Source organism: Amia ocellicauda, chromosome 15, assembly GCF_036373705.1.
Source record: "Amia ocellicauda isolate fAmiCal2 chromosome 15, fAmiCal2.hap1, whole genome shotgun sequence".
In the NCBI taxonomy this organism is placed as follows: domain Eukaryota; kingdom Metazoa; phylum Chordata; class Actinopteri; order Amiiformes; family Amiidae; genus Amia; species Amia ocellicauda.
This window is the reverse complement of record NC_089864.1, coordinates 4,805,625-4,830,816: the sequence shown is the minus strand read 5'-3', so window position 1 is coordinate 4,830,816 and position 25,192 is coordinate 4,805,625. Positions and strand designations below refer to the sequence as shown.

The following is a 25,192-nucleotide window of genomic DNA, read 5'->3' as shown; positions in this document are numbered from 1 at the left end:
ACACGTGTTTTTGTGATTTGTTCAGAAATAACACATATCTGTGAATGCTGTCTCTGAGGAGTGTGTTGAGCTCTGATCCAGCCTACAGGACACTGTCAGGATTGCTGGTGTCTGGACTCAGTCGAGACGTGGCTTTAAATAGTGTCTAATACAGCTGTGCAGTATGTGAGCTGTGCGGTGTGTCAGTGCAGTGTGTCTGTATAGTGTGTGGTGCAGGTTTTGCTGATTTCATTTCCGTGGTGTTTTGTTCACAGGTGTTAATCGTAGCAGCAGACTCCTCGCTCTGAAACGCCCTTCTGTTGTCACAGTTTTTCTTCAAGAGTTGGGCTAATTGCAGTTTTTTGTAGTTTTGTTAACAATTGTTTTTAATTATACAGATCCTTTTCTCTTTGTCAGTGTGTACTTATGTACTTATTTTGGATGTGTGTAAATTATTGTAATAATAACCAAACGCTTGTTTTGTTTCACGCAGTTTGGAATAACCACAGGAGAACCCAAATTATTATTTTGACAGATTATTATTAAACGTTAGGGTTTGCTTTGTGCATCGTCTCTGTACTGTGCTGTGCTGATGCTACTGTCTGCAGTTTGTGATCCACAGGGAGCTGCTTCACTGCAGCCTGAGTCTCTTGTATCCAGTTGTCAGTATTTTCCCATCACACTAATCTTGCGCTGTTTCTAGGCAGAATAGAATAGAGCTCAATCCTGTACTACGATGTCGTTTCCTATAAAACTCTGTGCAAACTGTAACATGGTGAGAAGTCAGCTTATAGAGACCGAGCCTCCCAAACACAAGAGAGCATCCTGAATCATTTGAAGAGACTCTTCACCCTTCTGTCTAGACCCCATTGTTCCTCTGCAATGCTGTCAAAGCTGAGTGTGATTGTTACTTCACTAGTGTTGCAGGCACAGAAGAAACCACAGGGGGTGCTGTTGATATGTGAACTGAGCATCACTCCTCGTCACACTTATTTCTACACATTTACACAATAACATTGAAAATGATCAAGTTCTCTGAACATTTCAGTTAAAACGTCCATATTTGACTTAAACATACTACATATGTATTATATATTACCACTTTTGACTACATTATGCACTGTTTTATTAAAGTTTATTGATGATTTAACTTGATAATCCTGTAAGTATATTAGAATTTTAATGGAGCCTGAAATATATACATATTTACCATTGGCTTTTTTTGTTTTTCTAATAATATGAGCAGTTTCCATTTATATATAAAGTATATAGGATTATATTGGGTTTTATCTATTTTCTCTATATAATGTTTACCTGTAAAGCTTACATTTAGGTCTATTCTTTGACCACAATAAATATTATTTCCCTTTGTTTGTTTTTTTGCTGTTGCTAGTTTTGTTGAGGAGCCACTGGGAACCAGCACAATGAGACATTTCAGATTGGCAACACATTCTACTTATTATGTTTTGCTATTACTTTATCTAGTCTTACTCAATAGTTCATGTTAGTATTTTGATGTAATAAGTGTAAATACACAAATCATAACAAGCATGGAGGTACATGTGTTTTCATTATAATTATTCTTATAGAACAATTCACATTCCAAGTGTTAACATATCATTATTTGGCAGGTAAATGCTGTGGCACAACACACAAATAATATGCACAAATACACAAAGATGTATTAATCAATATCACAATTTCAGCTTTCTCCAGAGCCTAGCACACAGTGAGCAAACACAAGTGTACCAGTAACAATTTACAGCTGATTAGCATTACAAATTACAGTGGAAAGTATTAATATAAAGATTAAATTAAGTGTCATTAATCACAGTCTAATGATAATTTGTTGTTATTAAGGAATGAAACATGTACCCTCTATGTTAGCACTTTGTAACTACACCAGTCAGCCAAAACATTATGACCACCTGCCTAATATTGTGTAGGTCCCCCTTTTACTGCTAAAACAGCCTTGACCCGTCGAGGCATGGACTCCACTAGACCTCTGAAGGTGTGCTGTGGTATCTGGCACCAAGACGTTAGCAGCAGATCCTTTAAGTCCTGTAAATTGGGAGGTGGGGCCTCCATGGATCGGACTTGTTTGTCCAGCACATCCCATAGATGCTCGATTGGATTGAGATCTGGGGAATTTGGAGGCCAAGTCAACACCTTCAAATCGATGTTGTGTTCCTCAAACCATTCCTGAACAATTTTTGCTTTGTGGCAGGGCGTATTATCCTGCTGAAAGAGGCCAATGCCATCAGGGAATACCATGTCCATGAAAGGGTGTACATGGTCTGCAACAATGTTTAGGTAGGTGGTACGTGTCAAAGTAACATCCACATGAATGGCAGGACCCAAGGTTTCCCAGCAGAACATTGCCCAAAGCATCACACTGCCTCCGCCGGCTTGCCTTCTTCCCATAGTGCATCCTGGTGCCATGTGTTATCCAGGTAAACAACGCATACCCACACGACCATACCCGTGATGTAATAGAAAATGTGATTCATGAGACCAGGCCACTTTCTTCCATTGCTCCGTGATCCAGTTCTGATGCTCACGTGCCCATTGGAGGCGCTTTCGGCAGTGGACACGGCTCAGCATGGGCACCCTGACTGGTCTGCGGCTACGCAGCCCAATATGCAGCAAACTGTGATGCACTGTGTGTTCTGACACCTTTCTGTCAGAACCAGCATTCACTTTTTCAGCAATTTGAGCTACAGTAGCTCGTCTGTTGGATCGGACCACACGGGCCAGCCTTCACACCCCACGTGCATCAATGAGCCTTGGCCGCCCATGACCCTGTGGCTGGTTAACCGCTTTTCCTTCCTTGGACCACTTTTGATAGGTACTGACCACTGCAGACTGGGAACATCCCACAAGAGCTGCAGTTTTGGAGATGCTCTCACCCAGTCGTCTAGCCATCACAATGTGGCCCTTGTCAAAGTCGCTCAGATCCTTACGCTTGCCCATTTTGCTTGCTTCTAACACATCAACTTTTAGGACAAAATGTTCACTTGCTGCCTAATATATCCCACCCACTGACAGGTGCCATGATAACGAGATTATCAGTGTTATTCACTTCACCTGTCAGTGGTCATAATGTTATGGCTGATTGGTGTATATCAACTGTGAATCAACTTTTTAATCATATATGGAGTTAATCACAAGGAACCTCACAATACTTAATAATGAGCTATTTTAAAGCTATTGAGCAATTAATTTACTAGTTTCTAAAAACATCATTTTTTTTCTATTTACTTTGTGAGCAGACGTTGAACAAAAATAAAAAGCATTACTAAAATAACTAGTAACGTGGAAACAAAATTGAATCTCATATCATCATCATAATCATACATGCATTTCTAGTGCCCAAAGAAGTATACTATTCTAAAGAATTTCAATTCTCAAACTGAATGATTACTGTTGTTTGTAAGATGGATTCAGATACTAGATTTACTGAAGAACACATTACAGTCAATTATATATATTTTAAAGCATACACGTTTCATAATGAGACAAGAAAACAAAATGATTATAAAAAATTAATATATTTTAAAAAACTTCTGTTGATACTATTACTTGATGTATTGATCTGTCACTGAATTAATTTATGTCTGGTATGAGTATGTGTGTAAGTATGAGTAACTAAAGTTTTACATCCTTCGAGCTGTACTGGAGGAATTTCAGCAGAGGAAGTGAAGAATACAGGAGATTATATACTTAATCTTTCATTGTAGAGCTGCTTTTTTCACCCAGGATTGATACTGAAAACAATTACCCCAGCTCTTCCATTACATCCGCTTCTGTAATTGTTTTCCAATCATTAGGGATTGTACCTTTTCCAACAAATTTTAATTTAAATCTTCCCTCCAGCTGTGAACGGAATGTATGAATGAACCATTTCCAGTAGTTCTTGGCACTGTTGTCTCCAGTAATTTTCCATTTATTGTATGGAGGACCAGCGTCTTTGTATTTTTTAAAAGGGACACTTTGGAATAAGCTTTTTTCAGCAGGTATGAAACTCCCATCACTAATAACTGAACTGGTACAAAAGTCAATAGAAAATTCACCTGAAAATAAGTAGTGCCAGCCAGCTAAAGCTTCAGGACGATGAAACTGAACACTGTGATCATCAGGGTGATCAGCGACAGTATTTGTACAAACAGCTTTGCAGAAGGGACACTGCTCCCAGCACCCTTCAAATATCAAACCTAGCTGTACAGCAGGGTCCTTACTGAACATTTTCAAGTCAAATTGAGGTTTGCGGCTATTTTCCTTTTTTACATTTTCCAGCATCTCCCTCAGTGATTTGGCCATCATGTCTTTAAGAAACCCAAGGTCTGCGATGTCTTCTCTTTCAATGTTTTTTAGGTCATCTCTCGAGAGTCCTATGTTAATTTCTCTACAGAACTCATCCAGCCACATTGAGGCTTTCCCTTTTTTCTCCATCACAGCTGTAGTTACAGTTTTGCTCAGATTTAAAATACACTCTATCAAGTCTGTCTGTTTTTCATTGAGCATTCCCGATATTTTCTTGCGATCTCTGCAGAATTCCTCGACCTGTTCGCTTATGAATTTAGCAAAATATTCCTTTGGATGGTTAATGTACTCCATATACAGATCAAAATCTTTTTTCTCAGCCAGTTGCTTCAGTATGTGGTTTTCCAAGTTGGATCTGTTACCATTGAACATTTTATTGTTAGATTTCATTTCTCCTATTATACCAATGAAGACTTTGTCATATGCTTCCTGCTGGATTAATGGTTCGAGTTGTTTGCATAGAAAATCAACAAAGAATGTAATAGATGAAGCTCCTTCACAAAAGTTCTTAAAAATATCAAGATACTGGTCTCTCTTACTCTTGAGGTATGTCAGCGGGTCATTGGCTCTCATGAAGGCTGCGTGCATTTTCTCAAACCGTGTAATTGCTGAGGTACAGAGATGCACCGATATTTCAAATCTGTACTGAACTGTGAACTGGATGTACTGTAAAGATTTCTCTGATTCAGATATCTCACTTTTTATCTGATCTAATATTTGGTGGATGAAGTTTTCATTGAAACCCATCTTCTCCTCTTGCTTCTCATCAATGTATTCTGAGACCTTAGTGAATATTCGTTTTGTCAGTTCAGTTCCAATAGTCTCCAATGGCGGTTCTTTATGAGTAAATTTGTTCCACGTAGAACGTGCCCACTGCTTCCAGCTCTGATCAATGTGTTTTGTCTTATTAAACTTGAAGTGTGTTTTCTTATTGGCAATTTGATTACTATTGTCTGCTATTGTGCTGAAAGTCTGTAGTAGGATGTTGTCCACTGCAGATTTTATATCAGCATCTTTCTCAGGGGGTTTCTCTGAGGAGACCTTGGCCACCCATTCCACCCAGAGCTTGTCAAACTCCTGCCTCACCTTCTCATCAGTGAGCATCTGCTCCTTTAGTGTAGAGGCCAAGGCTTTGCTCATTGAAAGCAATTGTGCTTCATATTCTAATTTCCTGTTGTCCAGATCTGCTTGGCTTTGCTTGAGACTGATTAATACCTTGCATTGGTCTACTGTTTCAGCAATAAGGTCCTTGTTAAGGACTTCAAATCTCTTCTCTATGCTCACCTTCCACTTTATTAAGAGCTCTGGATACTTTTGCTCCTTGAAATACTTTTCTATTTCAGTTTTCAGTGGGTTGTAGACCTTATCAAAGTCCTTGTTCAGCTCTGATTGATTCACATCCTGTATTTTCTTGCTCATGATTTGGTTGTGCAAAGTCTTTTGTACCTCCAGTGCGTGTTTTCTCAGCTTCCATCTCCATTGGCCATAGCTTTCTTCCAGTTTGCTATACACCATTATTTCCAATGTGTTTCTGAAGCTGAAAACAAAGTTCTCCCCTAACAGGGCATTCCAAAGATCATGGATCCGTAACTTCAACTCTGACAATGTGGGAGCCTTGAAGTCTCGCTGCCACTGTGCAATGGAGAGCAGCTTGGTCTTCAGATCCTGGACGTTCTGGCTGTAGGAGGGGTTGGGAGGAGCCATCGGAGGATCACCCTCCAGAAGGTTTTTGAAGTAGAACACCTGAGATTCAACATCGAATTGTATTACGTCACTAAAACCAGTAGAATCACAATGTTCCTCTTTTGCAGCAATCTGCGTCATTTCATCCAATCTCTCCTGGAGACGCCTTCTTCCTTCCATATTTTTGTCATTTGCTGATGATTCTGCTACATTTTGGTGAACAAAAATGCAGCTTGGCTTGATTTTAACAGATTTCATTCTCAAGAAAGCCTGGACACATATTTGGAGGATGTCTTGCATTTCAGATGGATTTTCTCCCATGATGTTGATGAGAGTCATATCACCAATTCCAATAATAAGAGTTGCCAACTCATTGTCATGACATAATGTGGTTTTAGTGCTGAGCTCTGGAGACCGAAGCCCCTCGGTGTCCACTACCAGGACATAGTCGTACTGCAGCTGCTCTCTGACCTCTTCGTCCACTCTCACTAACTGCATGAACGCTCCTCGGGTGCATCTCCCTGCACTCACTGTGAACTGAAGCCCAAACATGGTGTTCAGCAGCGTGGACTTGCCAGAGCTTTGAACCCCAAGAACAGACAGGACAAACACTCTTTTATTGCCAGTTTTCTTTTTGAGTTTCTCCAGCACTGCCTCAATCCACACAAGGGGCACATGAGCAGTGTCTCCATCCATCAGCTCCAGAGGGTATCCTGAGATCAGCATTTCAGCTCCAATGGCAGGAAGATTGTCAATATGGTGTCTTCTATCCTTCAGCTTCTCTGGCACTGTTTGAACTGCCTCATACACCTGACCAATTTCTCTCATAAAATGCTGAAATCCAAATGTTGTAGAATTAAGATCCTCAGATATTTTGTTCAGATCTTCCTGCAGATGATTGAAATCATCCTTATTCTTTTGTTTTTTTCTAAGTTCTGTCCAAACTGAGTGGTATTTTTCCTGGAGATCTGTGAGAGTGTCTGTAAGGAGCTCATCTAAGTATATTCTCAGCCACTGCAGCATGTAAAGTTTAGCATCTTGTGAATGTTCTGGGGAAGCTAAACACTCCAGGAAAGATCGGATTAAATCATTGATGGGAGATGCTTTCTGTATTTGTTGATGGCGTATTGATAGTTTCTGAGCTCTGATGTCACTCAACTGCTGTTCGATGCTCCTCTTTGCTTTGCTTTCCAGACGATACTGCTCTTTATCCTTCCTGCACCAGCTGTGCCACAGTTCACCTTGTAAAGGCAAAAACTTTTCTTTGAGCCTAGATACTTTCTCCTCTTTCAACAGGCACAGTAAAGTTTGAGCCATTCCCTTGCCTTGTCTGCATGCTTCATTGTCTTCATCTACTCTAAATTGTTGGTCTCTCGCTGCTTCTAAGTATGTCTTCAGACTGGAAGTCTTTTCATTAGTGGAAACACAATGTTTAATAGCCGATATTATTTCATCTGTCAGCTCAGCTTCATTTCTGTTCTTGGCCCCCAATCTCACCTTTGTTGGATTTTTCCCTCGTGCAACTTTTTCTTTTCCAGCAAACAGGCAAATGAAGGGGACAGGAGACTTGGACAGAGTCTCAGATGTCTTCCTTGCTTCTTCATCCAGTGGGTTTTCTGAAAGCAGAGCTACATTAACAGTACTGACTTGCTGCAGAAATGTAAGCTGTTTCGGGTGTTTGCTGGCATCCCCATGAAGGTTCATAAAAGCCACACAATCATCAAAAACATCATCCTTGCCCCCAGGACAGTACCAAGCAATCTCCACAACCCCATCCATGAGCAGGCAGTGCTCGGTGCTGCCTCTGCAGTGACGGTGGAAGAAGACACTGTGCTTCTTCTTGCTGATGACATTGTTCAGGATCTGGGATTTTGAGGTTACTGAGGATCCCAGTCTTATGAAGGACACAATTGGCACTGGTGTATTGAACATCTCTTTGCTGTTGTACTTCACAGTGCTGCCCGTCTCAGATTGCTGATTATGCTGCCATGATTTCTTGATCTGTCTCAGTGCCCACAGAGGGAACTCAACTTCTCCAGTACAAGGGTTAGGTACCAGGAGGGGTAAGCCAAACTGACACGTAGAGAGCTTTGAAAAAAGGTACTGCTTCAGAAAATCATTAGCACAATGGAAAACAGCCATGTGTATATCCATGGGGTGAATGTGGGACTCCTGGAATCTGACATTTTCATTGCAGTCTTCATCAGTGTTGAAGAAGTCATCATCAGCACTGTCTTCATCATCAGGTAAAATCTGATCTTCCATACATTGTCCATCAGATTTAGTTATTTGAGCTTTAATAAACAGATTCCTGGCACTGTAGTCCAGCATCATAAGCTTGTAAAGATAGTGAAATCTCAGCTGTTCTTCTTTTGTTGGTGACTTGGCATTTTGTGACAGAATATCTATAACAAGAACATCTGTTTTTCTCAACTTTTTGGGATAAGAATTTCTCAACCCCAGTTTCTGAAGCAAATTCATAAAAGCATCACATTTTTCACTTTTCACAGGCAGGGTGACTTCACATTTACCATCCGGGTCTGTTCTTGTCATGTTTGAAAGACTGTCATCCTGCGTATATTGGGAAGGCTGTTGATCTTTTTGTCCATCTTCTGAGAATGCTATATCCTCACAGTGTAGCATTCTTTCAAGGTCATTAAACATTTGGTCTTGCTTGACATTTTGCTCACTGAGCTGGGAGGTCATGATAATGGAATTCAGTTCTTGCTCAAACCTTTCCCAGTCCTGATACTGAGCTTCAATTTCTATTGCTGTGGAAACAGCAGAAAGTGTCTCCTTCATTTCAGCTTTGAGATACTGGAGCCGTCTTCCTTTGTCCCTTGAAGAGACACTCTTGCCATCTTTGCATACGGTAACAGCTGTCAACACCAAGTAGGCCTGAGCTTGTGAGGCATCTTTTTTTCTCAAACAGTAATATTTGTCATAATGCTTTTGTAGTTCATTCTCTAAAAACTCTATCTCATCCCAACCCAGCAGATGATCAAATGTGTTGTCTTGTTTGCTGTATCCTACAACACCAAGGATGGAACATAATAGCAGGTCTGCCTCTTCCTCATTGTTATCTCTTAAAGTCCATCTCAGGGAGTTCAAGGAGAGTGTTACAGAACATGTAGCTTTTATCTTAGCATGGTGCACTGTTTCAGAAGTGTTAAGAGCATACACAGAATCTTGCAGTTGTTCTTTGGAATTCTTTAGGATTTTGTTCAGTTCAGAAATTTCAGAAACAGAAATAGCTTTGTGTAATTGCATCTCACTCTCATTCTGGTAAGCCCACTTCAGAATTTCAGCTCTGCTTGGGAATTTTTTCACAGAATATAAATGAGGATCCAGAAGAGAACGCATCAACATTCTTAGATATATTGTTTCTTCATATTCATGTTCTTTAACAATTTTCAGTAGGAAGTCTTGAATGACCTGATTGGAAAGACACATTTGAATCCATGTGTTATTTGAGCCCGTTTTGTCTTTCATCTTAATCTTAAACTGTAGTAATTCATTCAAGTGCTCCTCACTCTCAGACACAGTCCATTCCTTCACTGACTGAATCATCATCTCAGCCTCTCTTACTGCTGTGAGAACATTCTCTCCCCACAATTCTTCTACATTCTGGTTTGTGATCATTCTGTAAGCTTCCATGAGACTGCTGCTTAACTTTAAAACATCTTTGAAGTCTCCTCTGTGAGCATGCAGTATGATGTCCCAAACAGGAATTAGGGTGGTTCCTCTGTCTATCACATGCCAGGTTTTGTTGCTGGTGACAAGAGTGGATTTCCATTGCAGATGGTTATCTGTATCAGCTGGACCGCCAGTTCTGCTGACAGACAACTGCACTTTACTCATCAGTGTTTCACTGTACTTCCCAGTAAAGGATCCTTTCATCTGTGCTGTGGAGACATTTACCCCACCTGAACATGATACAGTAGGTCCACTGTATCCAGCACCAATGTAGACATTAAGAGCTTCAGACATCAGGCTCTTCATCTCTGTGAGCTTGGTGCTCCGGAAGCCCTCAGCAGAAGCTTTCCACAAGAACACCCCTCCAAAGTGCAGAGGACCCTGGTTGGCATGGGAGCCAAACCTCTCAAAAAACTTTGCAATTCTGTTTCCCAGAGAAATTCTTTCATTGTTGTTTAACAAGATTATTTCTACGTGTTTAAGATCCACCAAGGCAGCAGGTGACAACTTTAGTTTATCTTTATGAATGAAGCAAGAAGCCAGGGGTATGTAGTTATACTTTGTGTTGAAAATACAAGACTGTTCAGATGAAGTCTTGCCAGATTTCTGTGTTTCTGCAGATTTTGTTTGTTCAGTCGTGTTCTCGAGAGTCAAGCCCCAGAAACCAGCTTTTAATGAAGAGCTGAAACTGAAGCCAAGCTTTTCCAAGACCTTCTGAAACACTGTTTGAGATTCATGAGATGAAAATTCTTTCTGTTCATAAAAGCAACTCTGCTGAGGGCCACGAAGTGAGAAAGACTCAGGGACTTCAATGAGCTGCTCTCTTGTGCCCACCATGTCATTCAGTCTCCCGGTTTTGAAAACTCCTTCCAGAGCCAGACCTCCAGATGCATTCTTTAAAACGTCTTCATCAGATATGACCTCAGGCAGAGAAACTGAAAAGCTCTCTAAAACATTGAGCTGTCTGTTAATGTTGTCTATCAGATCCTGTAGTGGTCGACTAGTTGGCACCCAACTTTCCTTGGGGACTTCGAGTGCTGAGCGAATCTTGTCTTCCATTTCTTTCACTTCAGCATCCCTTCGCTCTTTGCCCTCCTTTTGCAGTTTCCGAAGCTCTGCAAGATCATTTCTCAACTGCTCTTCTTTCTCCTTCAAAGACTTCAGTTCTTTGTCCTGTCTTTTTTTTGATGCTTCCTGTTGTTGTTCCTCTGCTTTTCTGATACACTGCTCTTCTTCTACTAGTTTTCGTTTCCGATCTGGAACTCCAAGCAACTTCTGCAGGGCTCTTTTTTCCCATTCGTGTCGGACATGCTTCTCTAGTTCTTTATACTCCATACCACCTAAATACTGCAGCTGTTTTGAACTTGTGACATTTAGAACATTTTTAAAAATATCAGTCCAAAAAACCTGATCCAGACCAGCATCCTCAAGTTTAAGAGCGAGATCACTGCCAGTTGGGTCTTCAGAATTCTCTTTTCTTAGCTTTTTTACCTAATGGATTAAACCAACAAAAAATGAAGTCATATATTGGAGTAACACAGGAATTTTGTTTTTAAATAAAAAGGGAAGCACTGAAAAAAAGAGAAGGATAGGTCATGTTTTTTCTCTTTTAATAGTCAGTAGGTTAATAAGAAACCTGTAGTAGGTGTAAAATATGTATTTCAGGTCACCTTCACTGTCAGGTGATTTAAAAAATAGAAAAAACTAGGTATGTATGTATGTATGTATGTATGTATGTACACAGGCAAATGCCAGATGCGCTGGAAAATTTTTCCATTGGTGGGCCGGTCAAAGTTGAAAGAAAAGGATTTGCAACCAAGTATTGAAACTCGCAATTTAATTCATGATTATGATAGTTTGTCCAAATACTTTTGAGCCCCTAAAATTGGGGGGAACACATATACAAATGGGTGTAATTCCTACACCGTTCACCCAACGTGGATGTAACTACCCTCAAATTAAAGATGAAAGTCTACACTTAAAGCACATCTTGATTGTTTCATTTCAAATCCATTGTGGTGATGTATAGAGCCAAAATGATGACAATTATGTCACTTTCCAAATATTTATGGACCTAACTGTATGTTTGTGTGTGTGTGTATGTATGTGTGTGTTTCTTACCTAAACATAAACTGGGACATCACAATGCTCTTCATGAATATGATGCCCCTCCATTTGGCTCTTGCTAAATTATGTGTCTGGCGCTGTGTTATCTGAGAAGCTGTATTAAAGTGCTCGTGCAGGTTACATTAATATGAACATGATATTAAATATTTTACTCTGCTTTTGTAGCAGGTGAATCCTGTGTTTTGTTTCAGTGCTGTATTGGGGGGGGAGGGTATTTTGAAGAAGGCGGTGGGATCCAGTGTGGGGATTTTCCAGATATTGACTGTAAGGGCTATGGAGCACATACAGGATGTTTCTAAGGAGTGAGTGAGTGAGTGATCATTTTATTTACTGAAGTGTTCATACATAGACATAAGATAAAAATACAAACTGAAAATACTGGGGGAACATGCGCCCCCTCTTCCCCCAATAGCATGATGCCACTTCTTATATATGACTCTGGGGTTCTGGTCGTGACGGCTACTTAAACCCAGTTCTCTCACGCCACAATCCAGTGATCTTACCACATCACTAAAAGGCACAGGCCTCCTAGACACAGGCCTCAACATCACTACACTATTTTCTAGAACAGGGATGTTGGATTAATCTAACTTGTATTATGTCAAAGCGGCCCTGTGTGACATTATGTAGCAGAACCTGCCTCTCACAAAGGGGCCTGTCAACAGCTTTGACATGCATAGTGTGCATAATGAGACATCAGCTGTCTTACCTTGTGATGATCTGCATTATCTTGCTCTTCGTCTGACTTATTATCTCCATATGGTTTTGTACCCTTAGGGTCATCTTCCATGGTTCCTAGTAACACAAAATACAATTTACATATTACATTTATATAAAAAAATATATAACTTTGGTTAATTATCATTGTTGTCATCATTATCATTGTGACGGACTGAGAACTCCATTAATGAAATGTGGACTTGCCCTATAAAAGTGTTGTTACTTGTAGCTGGCTAACTGAGTTTGCAGGATAACTTTGAGGATAACTTGACAGAAGTCTGTTTTTGTTCCCTTCCTCGATGCAAGCTTGATGTCCCGTTGAGTAAGTTACAATAGCAACACATCCTTAATCTTTATGCTCCAGCACAGGCTAACACAGAGCTTTCCGGATCTGTGCATGGATGCCTATAACTTCTACCCAATGAAAGCATTTGACACACCCCTCTAAAAACACCCTTCCTTAGAGAACAAGGAGCAATTTTAATTTAATCAGCTTTTCGTAGGGACTGAGCAGGCTACTGAGAGATTGACAAGATAACTTGTTTTTATATTTGAGTGCTAAAATCAATAAAACATTGTTCTACTTTTATTAAAATCAAATAAAAACGATTATCGAAATGTGGTGTAGCTGAAACGGGTGAATATCATTTGGATAAGTTATGAAGGGATAAAAATTAAAGACCTATACTGTCTGTATTCTGCATTAAAACAAGGAGTAGCCTTTAGCTATGGTACTATATGATACTGTGACCTTCGTGTATGGAGGGTAATCAGTGCCAAAATTAAGACGAAGGTCATTATGAACACGAAGATGAACATGAAGATGATTATGAAGATGATTATGATGATGAAGATGATGATGAAGATCAAGATGCAGACTGTGCACTTTTACAATGTCGCCATATGTCGACACGACAGACGTGTTTCAATGGAAGTTAAATCTTAATAGATTCCATATTGTGTTTTGTTCGTTTTTATTTGGGAAAATGCACATCTACTCGCTCAGACGGTATCTGTAGATCAAGGGAGGTGTTAAATGAAGTCCCACATTTTACTCAATTGCATTTATTTTAGGCTTTATACAATGTATTGTGGAGCTATAGAACACATATACATATATACCTAGATATCACAGGACGTTGGCCTGACGTCGGATTGCCATGGTCGGACACCAGTATGGTCGGGGAGGTGGATCATGTCTGACTAAATGCCTACAGATGCGATATCAGTGCATCTTGTTTTACTAAATGGACCTGTACAGCTTTAAACAATCATAGTCTGAATAATGATCATTATAACTGTGTTGGACACTGTCAGCAATGTGCAGCTTCAGTATTGAGCCACTGGGAGGTAAGTTCACCTTTATTATTAAAATGTTGAAATGTACTGGAAAGTAGAGCATTTCATTGTCTGAAGTAACAGGTTGTATGTATGACTGTGGTTGTTTTCAAAATATCAGTTTTAAAATGTCAAATGATAGGCTTTTTATTTTCTGTTTCGCGCAATGGTTTAAAGTTCATTCAATGACAATATACAGCCAGTTGGTACAGTAATTATGTAGCGAATGTATTTACAAGTGAAAAACAGAAAGTGTTCATTTTCTTCGCACTGTATTTTTCTTCAATGAGCCGGTCTCATGCCACGAAACTAGTTTTTTATTATTATTATTATTATTATTATTATTATTATTATTATTATTATTATTATAAGAAGACCCTGAATTAGCCATGAATGTAACTTAATGGCTACAGGACAGAAGGGAACTTATAATTCATTCATATTTAAAAAGTTTAATTAAGATTACAGTTATACGAGTTAAAACAGCTTTATTTATTTATTGAATGCCTTGTAGTTTGTTTTTCTGTTTAGAATTGATCCAAGTCGTGTCCAGAGGATTCCTGTGGACCTCAGTCATTGAGAAACAAGATCAAACGTGTGCCGTTTATTCTTTTAAATGTTTCATCAACTATTTGTGAATAAAATTGGTGCTTGTTATTCCTAAATAATGCCTCGGCTGAGTGATTTCAATAGACGATCATACATGTCTTACTGTTGTGTTTTGATCTGTGGATCTGTAATTCTCCAAGTGGCTACTGCACATGTACTTATTTAATCATATTCAATGCGTTATTTCATTAGGCGTGGCTCTGTTGAACATGTATATTAATACGTCACCTTTTTAAATAACTGAGTGTATTGGATCATACCAATTTTAGAAATACTCTTAAGCTTCCCGCATCCGTGCGTCACAGGGAGAGAGAAATGAAGCTGCATTGACCCCGTGACTGTATCTGCTCTTCTGCAATGTATTGGTGCAAGATCAAGACCGAGCTCCGCAAACACTGCGGCCGCAGGACGAGCACAAGAGCCAGGCACACTCTGGGGGATTTGCACGTTGGAGGACGACGTTAGGACGACGTTAGGACGACGTTGGCCCGATGAGCAAAACGACGACGGACATTGAATGAACTTTAAACCATTCCGCGAAACAGAAAATAAAAAGCCTATCATTTGACATTTTAAAACTGATATTTTGAAAACAACCACAGTCATACATACAACCTGTTACTTCAGACAATGAAATGCTCTACTTTCCAGTACATTTCAACATTTTAATAATAAAGGTGAACTTACCTCCCAGTGGCTCAATACTGAAGCTGCACATTGCTGACAGTGTCCAACACAGTTATAATGATCATTATTCAGACTATGATTGTTTAAAGCTGTACAGGTCCATTTAGTAAAACAAGATGCACTGATATCGCATCTGTAGGCATTTAGTCAGACATGATCCACCTCCCCGACCATACTGGTGTCCGACCATGGCAATCCGACGTCAGGCCAACGTCCTGTGATATCTAGGTATATATGTATATGTGTTCTATAGCTCCACAATACATTGTATTTCGTTTATAATATATATCCGCGCGTACAATATAAATCCTCGTTTCAACAATAGAAAAACAGGTCAAATCACAGTGATCATCACAATGCCTGTTATGTCCATTAAGGCAGCTAAAATACCTGAGAAAGTGAAGAAAGTCCTTCTGCTGCTGTTGCTCTGCGGTGAGGAATGACAGGGCAGAAGGGTTTTACTTTCAGTTTCCATCTGACGTGGTGGCAGCCTCTTCCTCAGCCCTGTGAAGACCTCCAAGAAGTGCCCAAGCGACGTGGACAGCCCTGGATTCGCCGCCCCTCTAACCACTGCCCAATGATGGGGCCGCTGCAGTGAGGAGACCCGACTCTGAGATCACCAGAGAGAAATGGGCAGCCAAATTACCATTTAGAGATAGCATTCATTACTCTAAAGACATCTTCAAATATTTCAACATATCTCCTAATCATTCCAGATCATCGCTGAATCATTGAAATATATCTGCAAATCAAATAGAGATCTCATTTCAAAGTACATTTAGAGATCTCTAAATCATTTCCACATATCTTTGCACGACTTCCTTTATGTAGCACAAGATTATCACTTCCTGTTAATTTGTTAATTATTTTCTATGTTACTGAATGAGGAAACAGGAAGTGAAAATCTCATGTTCTTTCTCATTTCTGTACAAGACTGAAGACCATTCCCATAGTTCAACCTTAATGTATGTGCTAGTATATATATATAGGTTTACCTCGCTTTGCATATGAGATGAACAGCGTGCCAAACCATTTTTTTAAAATGAATACAAATAATAGAGATTTAATAGTCTTTTTTATTCACCAATTCATTGTTGCCACTGGAGCCTGGACTACCCTATTCATTGCAATCTGAAATGTCCTGCCTTTTCCTTTATTTGTATAGCTGTCAGATGTCCAGTATCTCAGGGGAGACTCCACTAATTTGACCCCTCCTACCCTAACATACTTTCCCTCACATTTCTCCAGTATTTCAATCTAATTATATTTATAGCAAAATATCTGTTGAGTGTGTCGGATTTGAGCACCCTGGGTGTGATATAAAACACAGGCAAGTACAAGGTAAAGTTCAAATATCAAATGTAAAGATAATTGATTTCTTAAGAAAAACAACTTCCTTCCTGTTTAGTTTGGAATATGTATGAAACGTGTTTCTTGTGAAGAGTCTCTAATAGTGCCCCAGCACCTCTGAAGAAATACACTTCACATTGCTAGAGTTTTTAAAGCCCACGGTGTTTCTCTGTTACTCTTTGTACTCTTTGATTTGTACTCCTACTTTGGATTTGTATCTGTCATTACAAGTAAATGGAGCGTGTCAAAAAGATTTGTATCTGTAAATACAAGTAAATAATGTTGTTACCGACACCCTCCATACTTTGTGGTCCTAGTCAGACACTGAGTCTGCATGTGAATTGATTTGAAAATATAGCTGATTGACTGAATTATTTCCCACGATACACTTCTGAATCCTGCTTGTTCTCTTTCAGTGCTTCATGATTGTGATTTATAAATATCTTTGTAAATACTTTGTATAAGATCGGAAGTAGACTCGTGGGCCAATAATTCTTCAGATCTTCCTTTTCTCCTTTCTTGTGAAGGAGAATGACAGTTGCATTTATAAATATATTATATCTGTCTGTCTATATATGTAGAATGTAGTATTTCTTAGTATGTGCAATTCTTCAGATTGTGTTCATATGGAGAGGTAACATAGAGTCCCTCAGTAACAATAATGCGAGTTATTGGTCTGTCTGGCCGTTTCCATCCCAATGCGTTGAGAAAATTAGTATGTATTGTGTGTGTGAATGTTGTGTATTAGTTAATATTTTGTGTGTCAATAAAATGCAAATTCATAGAATTGTGTATTTTAAATAATACATGTATTGCACTGTAAGACTGACTACGCTTATGGTGACGTTTGATGTCAGGTGTTTATTTTTTAAGATACTAGTCATTTAAATGAGGCTTAATCATCATAATGATATGCGTCTTTTTAATCATTTAAATAGCAAATGTACAATTTAACAATACCATAAGTAGACGGTAGATGTCGCTACTGTGTTACAAGTAAGTACAATATTGCATGTGGAAAAATAAACAGTAAAATACATATTTGAATTTTTATGTCAAACAAGTGACCTTCTTATTGAGAAGTAGTTGATGTGCAAATTTCCTGAGAATCCAAAAAACATGTTTTTCTTCATGTCATTATTTTTTATATATTCTTTAGTTACAAGAGAAATAGAGTTAAACATCTGTAAACATCTATGTATTATTTATTTATTTATTTACTTGGCCAGGGCGACTTATACAATCTGTCTGTGTATCTGTCAAATCTACTTTAAAATGTAGCTGTCATTCACCATATTGTATATGTTATTAAGGGATCCGATGGGAAATCACAATTAAGGTACATATACCATTGGGATGTATATTTGATTTGAAATTGTATTACAGATACCGGTGCAAAAACACACAGTCAATGTAAATGAGTTACAATACGGTGATGAGGAGAGAATATTGATAGTCCAGCGCAACATATGAGACCCATATCATTGAAGCCCTATGAGATGACATGCATGTTAATGTCCATGACGTGTCTCAGCGGCTCATTTCACACAGGTCTCTGATGCCCGAGTATCTCCTCCAGTCCCGCGACTTTCCCTTTAAATAAGCAGCGCTCGGCCCCCTGCCTACAGAGCGGGCTCGGGATTGGTGCAGGCAAACTAGATTGACAGGGGTGGTGCTCAATCAGCGCTCACCAAGCGCGCAAGGCCGTAGCAGTAGCCAATCAGGGCGAAGAAGGGGGCGGTCCTAACAGGCCGCGATTGTGCCGGGAGAGAAATAAACAGCGGCGGCGGTGCAGTGATGGAGACACGGACAGCCGCCTGTAGACACGCCGGGCTGGACATGAGAGCCGCAGCGTGTTATTCAGCCCACACGACCGCCCGGACGAGCGGCCTCTTCTCTAGCCATGACTGAGCGGAGCTACGCAGAAATATAGGTGATTTAAACTTGAAGTCGAGGCGCGCAATACTGTACTACATATCTAACACACATGATTTCACCCCTGTTGTTTTTAAAACTGGTTTAACTTTCCCTCCAGCCGTGTTTGCACGTTTATTCTACTACAGACCCGTAATCCGAGTAAGATATGCGCGTTGGCCCAACGTTGGGTAAAGGTTGGCCTGGTGCTCTCTGTCGGCCCGCCGGCGCAGGCCCGACTGAGGCCCGACTGAGGCCCGACTGAGGCCCAGCGCCACAGGCCTCTGCACACAGACTCGCCACTGATTTGTGTTCAGAGATTTACAACGACTTGTATTGATGTTCAGTTTGAATAGTTCATCATTGATTCTTTGGAGACTTCAGGTTTTAGTTTATTTATGTATTTAAACATTCATTTTACGCAAGAAGGTGTTGGTGTTTTCTTGTGTTATTATGGGCTATGAAGAGAAATCCAAAGGCACATTTTGAACTCGGGAGATGGAAAGCAATGCAATAAGTCACACACTTTCTAAATGTCAGGTGCTATTTTACGGTTGTTGTTAAGTCTGTACTATTGCGAGCTGATATTAATAATACTGGGCTGCATGAGGTGATGTGGGTACAGTGTTTCCTCTGGAAAATCTGAGGTCTGCATTTTGTAGCTGCAGGTCAGAGACATCCAAGAGTTGATGAAATGGGGGACTTTAGGAAAAGCAACTATAATTATGGCACTGCTACCTTCATTATTTGTTCATTGCAGACAAAATGGCATTTATTATTAATTTTGGAGACCCCTTATCCAAGGTGACTTACAGTTTGGCTAATAATACAGCCCCCCAGTACAGTGGACTGTTTTACACTGACAGGTAGCTGTCAACAGTAGAGGTGTGAGTAGATGTGAACAGGCAGGCTTGAGAGAAGGTGGCTGGCGGTGAGTGTGGTCCTGCTATAGGGATCAGATTACATTGCAGTACTGTGCCTGTCTCAGCCTCCCTGCACTGGCTGCCAGGCCGACATAGGACTGACTTCAGCAAACGGATGCTGATTTCTGGTGCTTGAGTTCTGCCTGAGCTCTGATCCTGACTTTTCCATGAGGTTCCCAAACACACGTTTACCAACTGGAAATACAACCAGTTGCAGCGTTATGGGACCCATGAAATGTTTGTGGTATCATTGGCACTGTGCCGTTCCTTATCAAAACCTCAGAGACCCACAGTTAAAACTCAACGTTTAAAATGGTTTACATTTGAAACGTCTGGTTTGGTTTCAGAAGCGCGGGCAGCGGGGCAGACATGTACGCCGTGGTGGAGTTCACAGACACGCGGGAGGTGGAGGTGATTCCCGCGGCGTGGCTGGTAGACGACTCGCACTGTTTCTGGCCGCCCTTCCGCTCGGCCGTCAGGGCGGTGCAGACGCTGATGCTGCCCGACTCCGCCTGGATGCTGTACGCGGTCAGGGTCCTTCACAAGACGGGTGAGGGAGTCGAGCCCCGGAAGAGCAACTCTGTCAGTGCAGAGCCCACGCTGTGAGGACAGTGTTCAAATGCCACAACATGGTGCTCAGACTCAGTCTCTTGTATTGATAGTTTCAGCTTAATGACAAAACGCCTGTAATAGATGGAATATTTTAATTGTGTGTGACAACAACACCCTTTCATTTTGGGGAACATTCTGTTCTGTCACTAGTTTAGTCAATGTTACTGTTATTTTTTCATTTCAGAGTGTGTTGAACAAATGTCTCCAGACCAGGCAACTGGTTTTGTTACAGTTTTCAACAGCTTTTCATCATTTCATATTTTGCTCTCAGATTCCTATGCCAGGGCCAAGTCACAACTGAATCACTACAGTTCCTCCCCCGATCGGGCAGTGACAGCGGAGAACCACACAGCCAAGGAAAAGGTGCGGAAGAGAAAAAGGAGGTAAGTTTGACTCTAAATGATCAGACTGCTGTTCTCAGACTGTCCAGCAGGGGTCTCCAACCCTAGTCCTAGTCCAGAGCATAAAGATTTACAATAACTATTTACACTAACTTGCATTTCCTCAAGCTGATGGGGAAATATAAGTGACTGTGAATGTGATGGTGTGGAGCAGTGGTTAGGCCTCTCGACGTGTAAGAGGAGGGTCATGGGTCCAAATCCCAGAAAAGCCTGAAAGAGAATTAAAAATTAAATCTCCCAGAGTATAAATAGCACCCATGGAAGTCCATTTTGGAGTGTGAGTCAAATTAATAATCCTGAAGAGCCACTGTGCTTCACAGCGAACAGACCTCCACGTCGGCCTCGGAGCTCGAGGAAGAGGAGCACTCTTCCTTGTGGGAGTACCCGGACACCCCCTCGCCCAGTCAGGGAAAGCCAGTCTTAGGGGGCCCCCTCCCCGCCGTGGGCCAGACTGTCTCCCCCCAGCAGTACAGCTCAGCCCTGCAGGCTGCTACACCGGCTGATGGGCTACTAACAGGTGATTGATTAATTTTCCAAAAACAAAGAGAGTAGTTGAGGGTGAATTCCACTCTCATGTGTTTCATATGTATCATGTAATATGTTCACACAGTAAAGAGAGAACAGCATTCAAGCTCCAGCCAGCAGACTGTCCTTGGGCTGTACACAGCCAGTGAACCCTTATGCACCCCGTCAGACACCTGGTTCTGAGTGGCAAATCGGCTGGACTCAGTAGATTGACAGTTTTATATTCTGCAGCAGCTGCTTGTCTTGTGCCGCACAGCACTGGCTATAATGGCATTTGGGTTTTGCTCTTCCTGTGCTCAGCCTTCGAGAGGAAGGTGCTGTGGAGTCTGGAGGAGATCCGGATGCAGGTGGCCCAGAACGGCAGGCTGCTGTCGGAGCTGCTGGCCCGGGGTGGCGACGGGGACGAGCTGCTGCTGGCCGAGAACCTGGGCTTTCCCCTGGGCAGCATGGAGGCCGTGGACCGGCTGGAGGACAGGCTGGTGGACGAGGCCTTCGGGAACGCATTGGTGAGGGCCGGGACACGGGAACGGGATCTGAGCCGTTGCCTGGGATCAGAAGTTATTGGTGATTTTTTTGTTTTTGTTTGTTTGTTTATGCTTTTCTTGTTTTTCTCCAGGTGTTCAGTCTCTCGGCGATCGGGGGCGCTGACGTGAAGAGCGCGGTGGGGAGAATGATGGGGGCGGTGCTGCAGAACTGCCTGGCCTCTCAGTTTAACTGGGTGGGGAAGGGAGGGCAGAAGAGAGCCTTCAAGGACCTGCGGCTGAGGAAGATCATGTTCAGTAAGGAGGCTGATCTCTGCTGCGGCTCCGATGGCGGTTGTTTGAAATGCACTCCTGCCGTCGGCATCGTAGTACATTTTCACTTTTTCAATTCCAAGTCCCCTTTTCAGACCCATTCCAGTTCTTTTTGCCATCGACACAATAGTCTGGAACTGGAATTGGATTGAATTGAAAAAGGAATTCCAAACGGAACTGGAATGGAAGAACTGGAACTGACCCCAATCCTGCCTGCAGTTCACACTTCACACACAATGACATCCAGCACAGGAGGAAAGACAGCTTTTACAATCAACCAGTCAGTACATTTGTATTTAGTTTATGGCCCTTCTCACCAAAGTGCCGCTGTTGGTCTGTGGCTTAAAGCCTGGACCTAGTGGCTACCGTCCCTACAGGCAATAAACACCAGTGAGTTTTAGCATGGTGGTAAGAGAGTCTTTATTTGGTAGGTGAAGTCCAGGTCTCGCTCAAGTCTATCAGTGGATAGGAATATGTATTTAAATTGCATCCACAGTTTGTATGAACGTGCACAAGATGGTGTACAAGACACGTTCTGACTGCAATTAAGACCAGGCCTAAACACACCACTTACAAGTAATGTAGTCAATTAAAGTGGTGAACTGTCTTATGTATTCAAGTACTTGTAGAAATGTTATTGGAATTTGGAAATTGAGTTTAATAATACTATAGACAGACACCATTCACTTCAGTGTGGTGCTGAGTTGAAAGGGAGACATTTACACCCTCAGTGGACAGGTGGAGGATCAAAGCAGTTGATTGAACAAACGTCAAACCGCTCTGCAAACAGCCAGTCTGGACGACTTGTGTAAGCTTTTCTAAAGAACATACTGTCATATAGAGAGTTACTCCCTGTAGTTGCTGGGCAACTACATGGCGTCATTTTATCGTGGACTTATTTGTATTTTGAACTCCATGTGACCTTGAAAGAGATACTTGTGTGTATTCTAAGACACTGGACTGGACCTGGCCTACCCAGAGCCATACACAAAACTGAAACTCACACATGGGTTACACAGCCTTGCTGCAACAGTAATACAAACAGATATTTGGTGCCTAGACAGGGCACTGTCCCACATCAGTCATCCAAAGAGAACCAAAGAAAAAACGTATGCCTACTGTTACAAACTACACTACTACAGGGGAGCTGTGACTCAAATGGTGCCTGAATGGAAGCAATGGGCTTTAGTTCTGGACGGTTCTACAGGCACTCTGGTCCAGTGTGCCACATGAAATTATCCACATGTAGTATGAGCAAAGTTAGTGAAATCCACAGTGTCTGAGCACAGAACTATTGGAACGGAACACATTTGTAGGTTTCAATAAAAGGTAACCAAAAACCCTGCATAACTAAGAGGTTTGATCCCACCGGGCCTCCCTCTGGCAGCACTGGGTTTTGTATTAGTTGTATTTACAGTGCTTTCTTATTTCTCGCTCGCAGGAGCCGTGCGAAGAAACGGTCCCACGAGAGAGACCTCGGAGGACGAGTTCACATCGGTCGCCATGAACTGGCTGCGATATGCCAAGGATCGGGGCGGGGGGCGGAGGAGGCGGGCAGAAGCGGCGGCAGCCAAAAATCAAGAGGAATCCGGCACAGACTATCAGCCCGAGCACAGCTCTTGATCACACAGAACCAGGTCGGGTCCAAATGCCTTGACAGAGACTTTTAAATGGAAAGGAATAGCCCTTGTACTGACAGCGTTCCTGTCACACATGGAGTGGATTTCTACACTTGAGTGTTCCTCTTTAATTGGAATTGTCCAGGTTATACAAATATATATTTACAAATACACTGTTTCATCACCAGTGTGGTTTCCAACAGGAATTCATTAATTCATTCGGGATGTCCAGATGGCTGTGATGTCATTGGGCCCCTGTATCTATGTAAGAACATAAAGTATACAATCCAGAGGAGGCCATTCGCCCCATTGTGCTCGTTTGGTGTCCATTAATAACTAAGTGATCCAAGGATCCTATCCAGTCTGTTTTTCAATGTCGCAAATTGTCTCTTCAGCCACATCGCTGGGGAGTTTGTTCAGATTGTGACGCCTCTCTGTTTGAAGAAGTGTCTCCTGTTTTCTGTCTTGAATGCCTTCAAGCTCAATTTCCATTTATGTCCCCGGATGCGTGTGTCCCGGCTGATCTGGAAAAGCTCCTCTGGTTTGATGCCTTTCATGATTTTGAAGACTTGAATCGAATCTCTGTTCCAAGGTGAAAAGGTTCAGGTCCCTCAGTCTCTCAGTAGGACATTCCCTTCAGACCTGGAATAAGTCTGGTTTCTCTCCTCTGAACTGCCTCTAGAGCAGCGATATCTTTCTTGAAGTCTGAAGCCCAGAGCTGTCCACAGTATCCAGATGAGCTCTAACTAGTGCATTGGACAGTCTTAGTGTGTTGGTGATCTGACAGCTCTTGCTATTTAAACACCAGTTGTGACTTGTAATAAGACTGTTTAAGACCTATGAAGAGACTCCTGAAAAAGCACATAGTGAGCCCTAAGAGCTGAGGTTCACCGGTTTGATCCAGCTCATGTCATAAGCCGATTGTGACTAGGAGCGCTCAGTGGTGGTGCACGATTGGCTCAGTACAGCCCGGATTAGGGAGGGTTAAATGGGCAGGGCTTGTCTCAGCATGTCAATAACGAACGTCTCCTGCCGGCTTCCTGGGCACCAGCAGTACCACTGGGAGGGATGAGCTTCACCTCCAATCGACACTGAACGCTTCATGGTGCAAAGAGACTGGTGGCTCAAGGACGGCCAGGTCACGCTTACTCACCCTCCCCACATGAAGTTGTGGAATTTGTAAGCCAAGATGCATTAGTATGGTCAGTAATTCCAAAAATTAGAGGGGGGAGAAAAACTCAAAATAATTGGTGATTCCAATAAAATAAAAATAAAAACATGAGAGAAGCTAGTTGAAAATCAGTTCTCAGAGGGGCCAGCATAAGATTGATTGTCTCAGCTGGTAACGATGACACTGAGAGGCAGGGCCCTGGTGATGTCACAGTATGGCACAAATGGCCACCTACATGAACTTGTAGCCAGTGTGACATCCAAGTGCTGATGTCATTATCAAACAAGTCGTGGGCCGGGTTCTGGCTCCAGTTTGGGAAATAAAACACAAGCACCTGACTGCTTTTATTTTAAACTCTTGCTGTTTTGTTTCTGTTTGTTTGTGTATGTCACCCCCCCACACCACCACCACCACCACACACACACAAACACTACCAAGATAGCCACCAGCATTTATAGTAAAACAAATAACCATTGTACTGGCCTACTGTGGAAACACGTGAGCACCATCCTCTACAATGTTGCTGTCCTCATGGGAACACGTGACTCAAAGTGTACTTGAGATTGAACACATTTTACAGGTATAATGCATCTTGTTACTATCCTAATAATGCAGGATGATCCTTATTAGAAATGTCTTTACATTAACACATAGCCCCACCATTCTTGACCCATAGTTTCTATCTCTCAAATAGCTTACACCTTGCCCCCCGCGGTTGCAG

At 41.6% G+C, this 25,192-nt stretch overlaps 2 protein-coding genes across 4 annotated transcripts; one reads left to right on the top strand and one right to left on the bottom strand.

The window, feature by feature from the left end:
* Positions 1–1,530: 1,530 nt before the first annotated feature.
* LOC136771356 (interferon-induced very large GTPase 1) lies at positions 1,531–15,872 on the bottom strand. The gene is made up of 3 exons (XM_066723625.1): positions 15,553–15,872; positions 12,518–12,603; positions 1,531–11,172 (listed from the first exon to the last, which is right to left on the bottom strand). The coding sequence occupies exons 1-3, from the start codon at positions 15,635–15,637 to the stop codon at positions 3,757–3,759; spliced, it is 7,587 nt and encodes a 2,528-aa protein (XP_066579722.1). The 5' UTR covers positions 15,638–15,872; the 3' UTR covers positions 1,531–3,756.
* Positions 15,873–18,270: 2,398 nt separating this feature from the next.
* LOC136771655 (uncharacterized) lies at positions 18,271–24,825 on the top strand. Of its 3 annotated transcripts, none has more exons than XM_066724093.1 (7): positions 18,271–18,445; positions 19,700–19,899; positions 20,233–20,344; positions 20,665–20,879; positions 21,188–21,393; positions 21,504–21,666; positions 23,123–24,825. In XM_066724093.1, exons 2-7 carry the CDS (start codon positions 19,719–19,721, stop codon positions 23,302–23,304), a joined length of 1,059 nt encoding a protein of 352 aa, XP_066580190.1. In that variant the 5' UTR covers positions 18,271–18,445; positions 19,700–19,718; the 3' UTR covers positions 23,305–24,825. The 3 variants fall into 3 exon arrangements, with proteins under 3 accessions (XP_066580190.1, XP_066580191.1, XP_066580189.1); XM_066724094.1 differs by having other exon boundaries at positions 19,697–19,899; positions 20,683–20,879; XM_066724092.1 differs by having other exon boundaries at positions 19,697–19,899.
* The last annotated feature ends 367 nt before the right edge of the window (positions 24,826–25,192 follow it).

Coding starts and splice junctions, on each gene's coding strand:
- LOC136771356 (XM_066723625.1), bottom strand. CDS start 15,637: ATGGAAACTGAAAGTAAAACCCTTCTGCCCTGTCATTCCTCACCGCAG. Junction 12,604..15,552: donor GACTTTCTTCACTTTCTCAG/GTATTTTAGCTG, acceptor TTGTGTTACTAG/GAACCATGGAAGATGACCCT. Junction 11,173..12,517: donor ATAATGCAGATCATCACAAG/GTAAGACAGCTG, acceptor TTAATCCATTAG/GTAAAAAAGCTAAGAAAAGA.
- LOC136771655 (XM_066724093.1), top strand. CDS start 19,719: ATGTACGCCGTGGTGGAGTTCACAGACACGCGGGAGGTGGAGGTGATT. Junction 19,900..20,232: donor CAGGGTCCTTCACAAGACGG/GTGAGGGAGTCG, acceptor TTTTGCTCTCAG/ATTCCTATGCCAGGGCCAAG. Junction 21,394..21,503: donor AGGCCTTCGGGAACGCATTG/GTGAGGGCCGGG, acceptor GTTTTTCTCCAG/GTGTTCAGTCTCTCGGCGAT.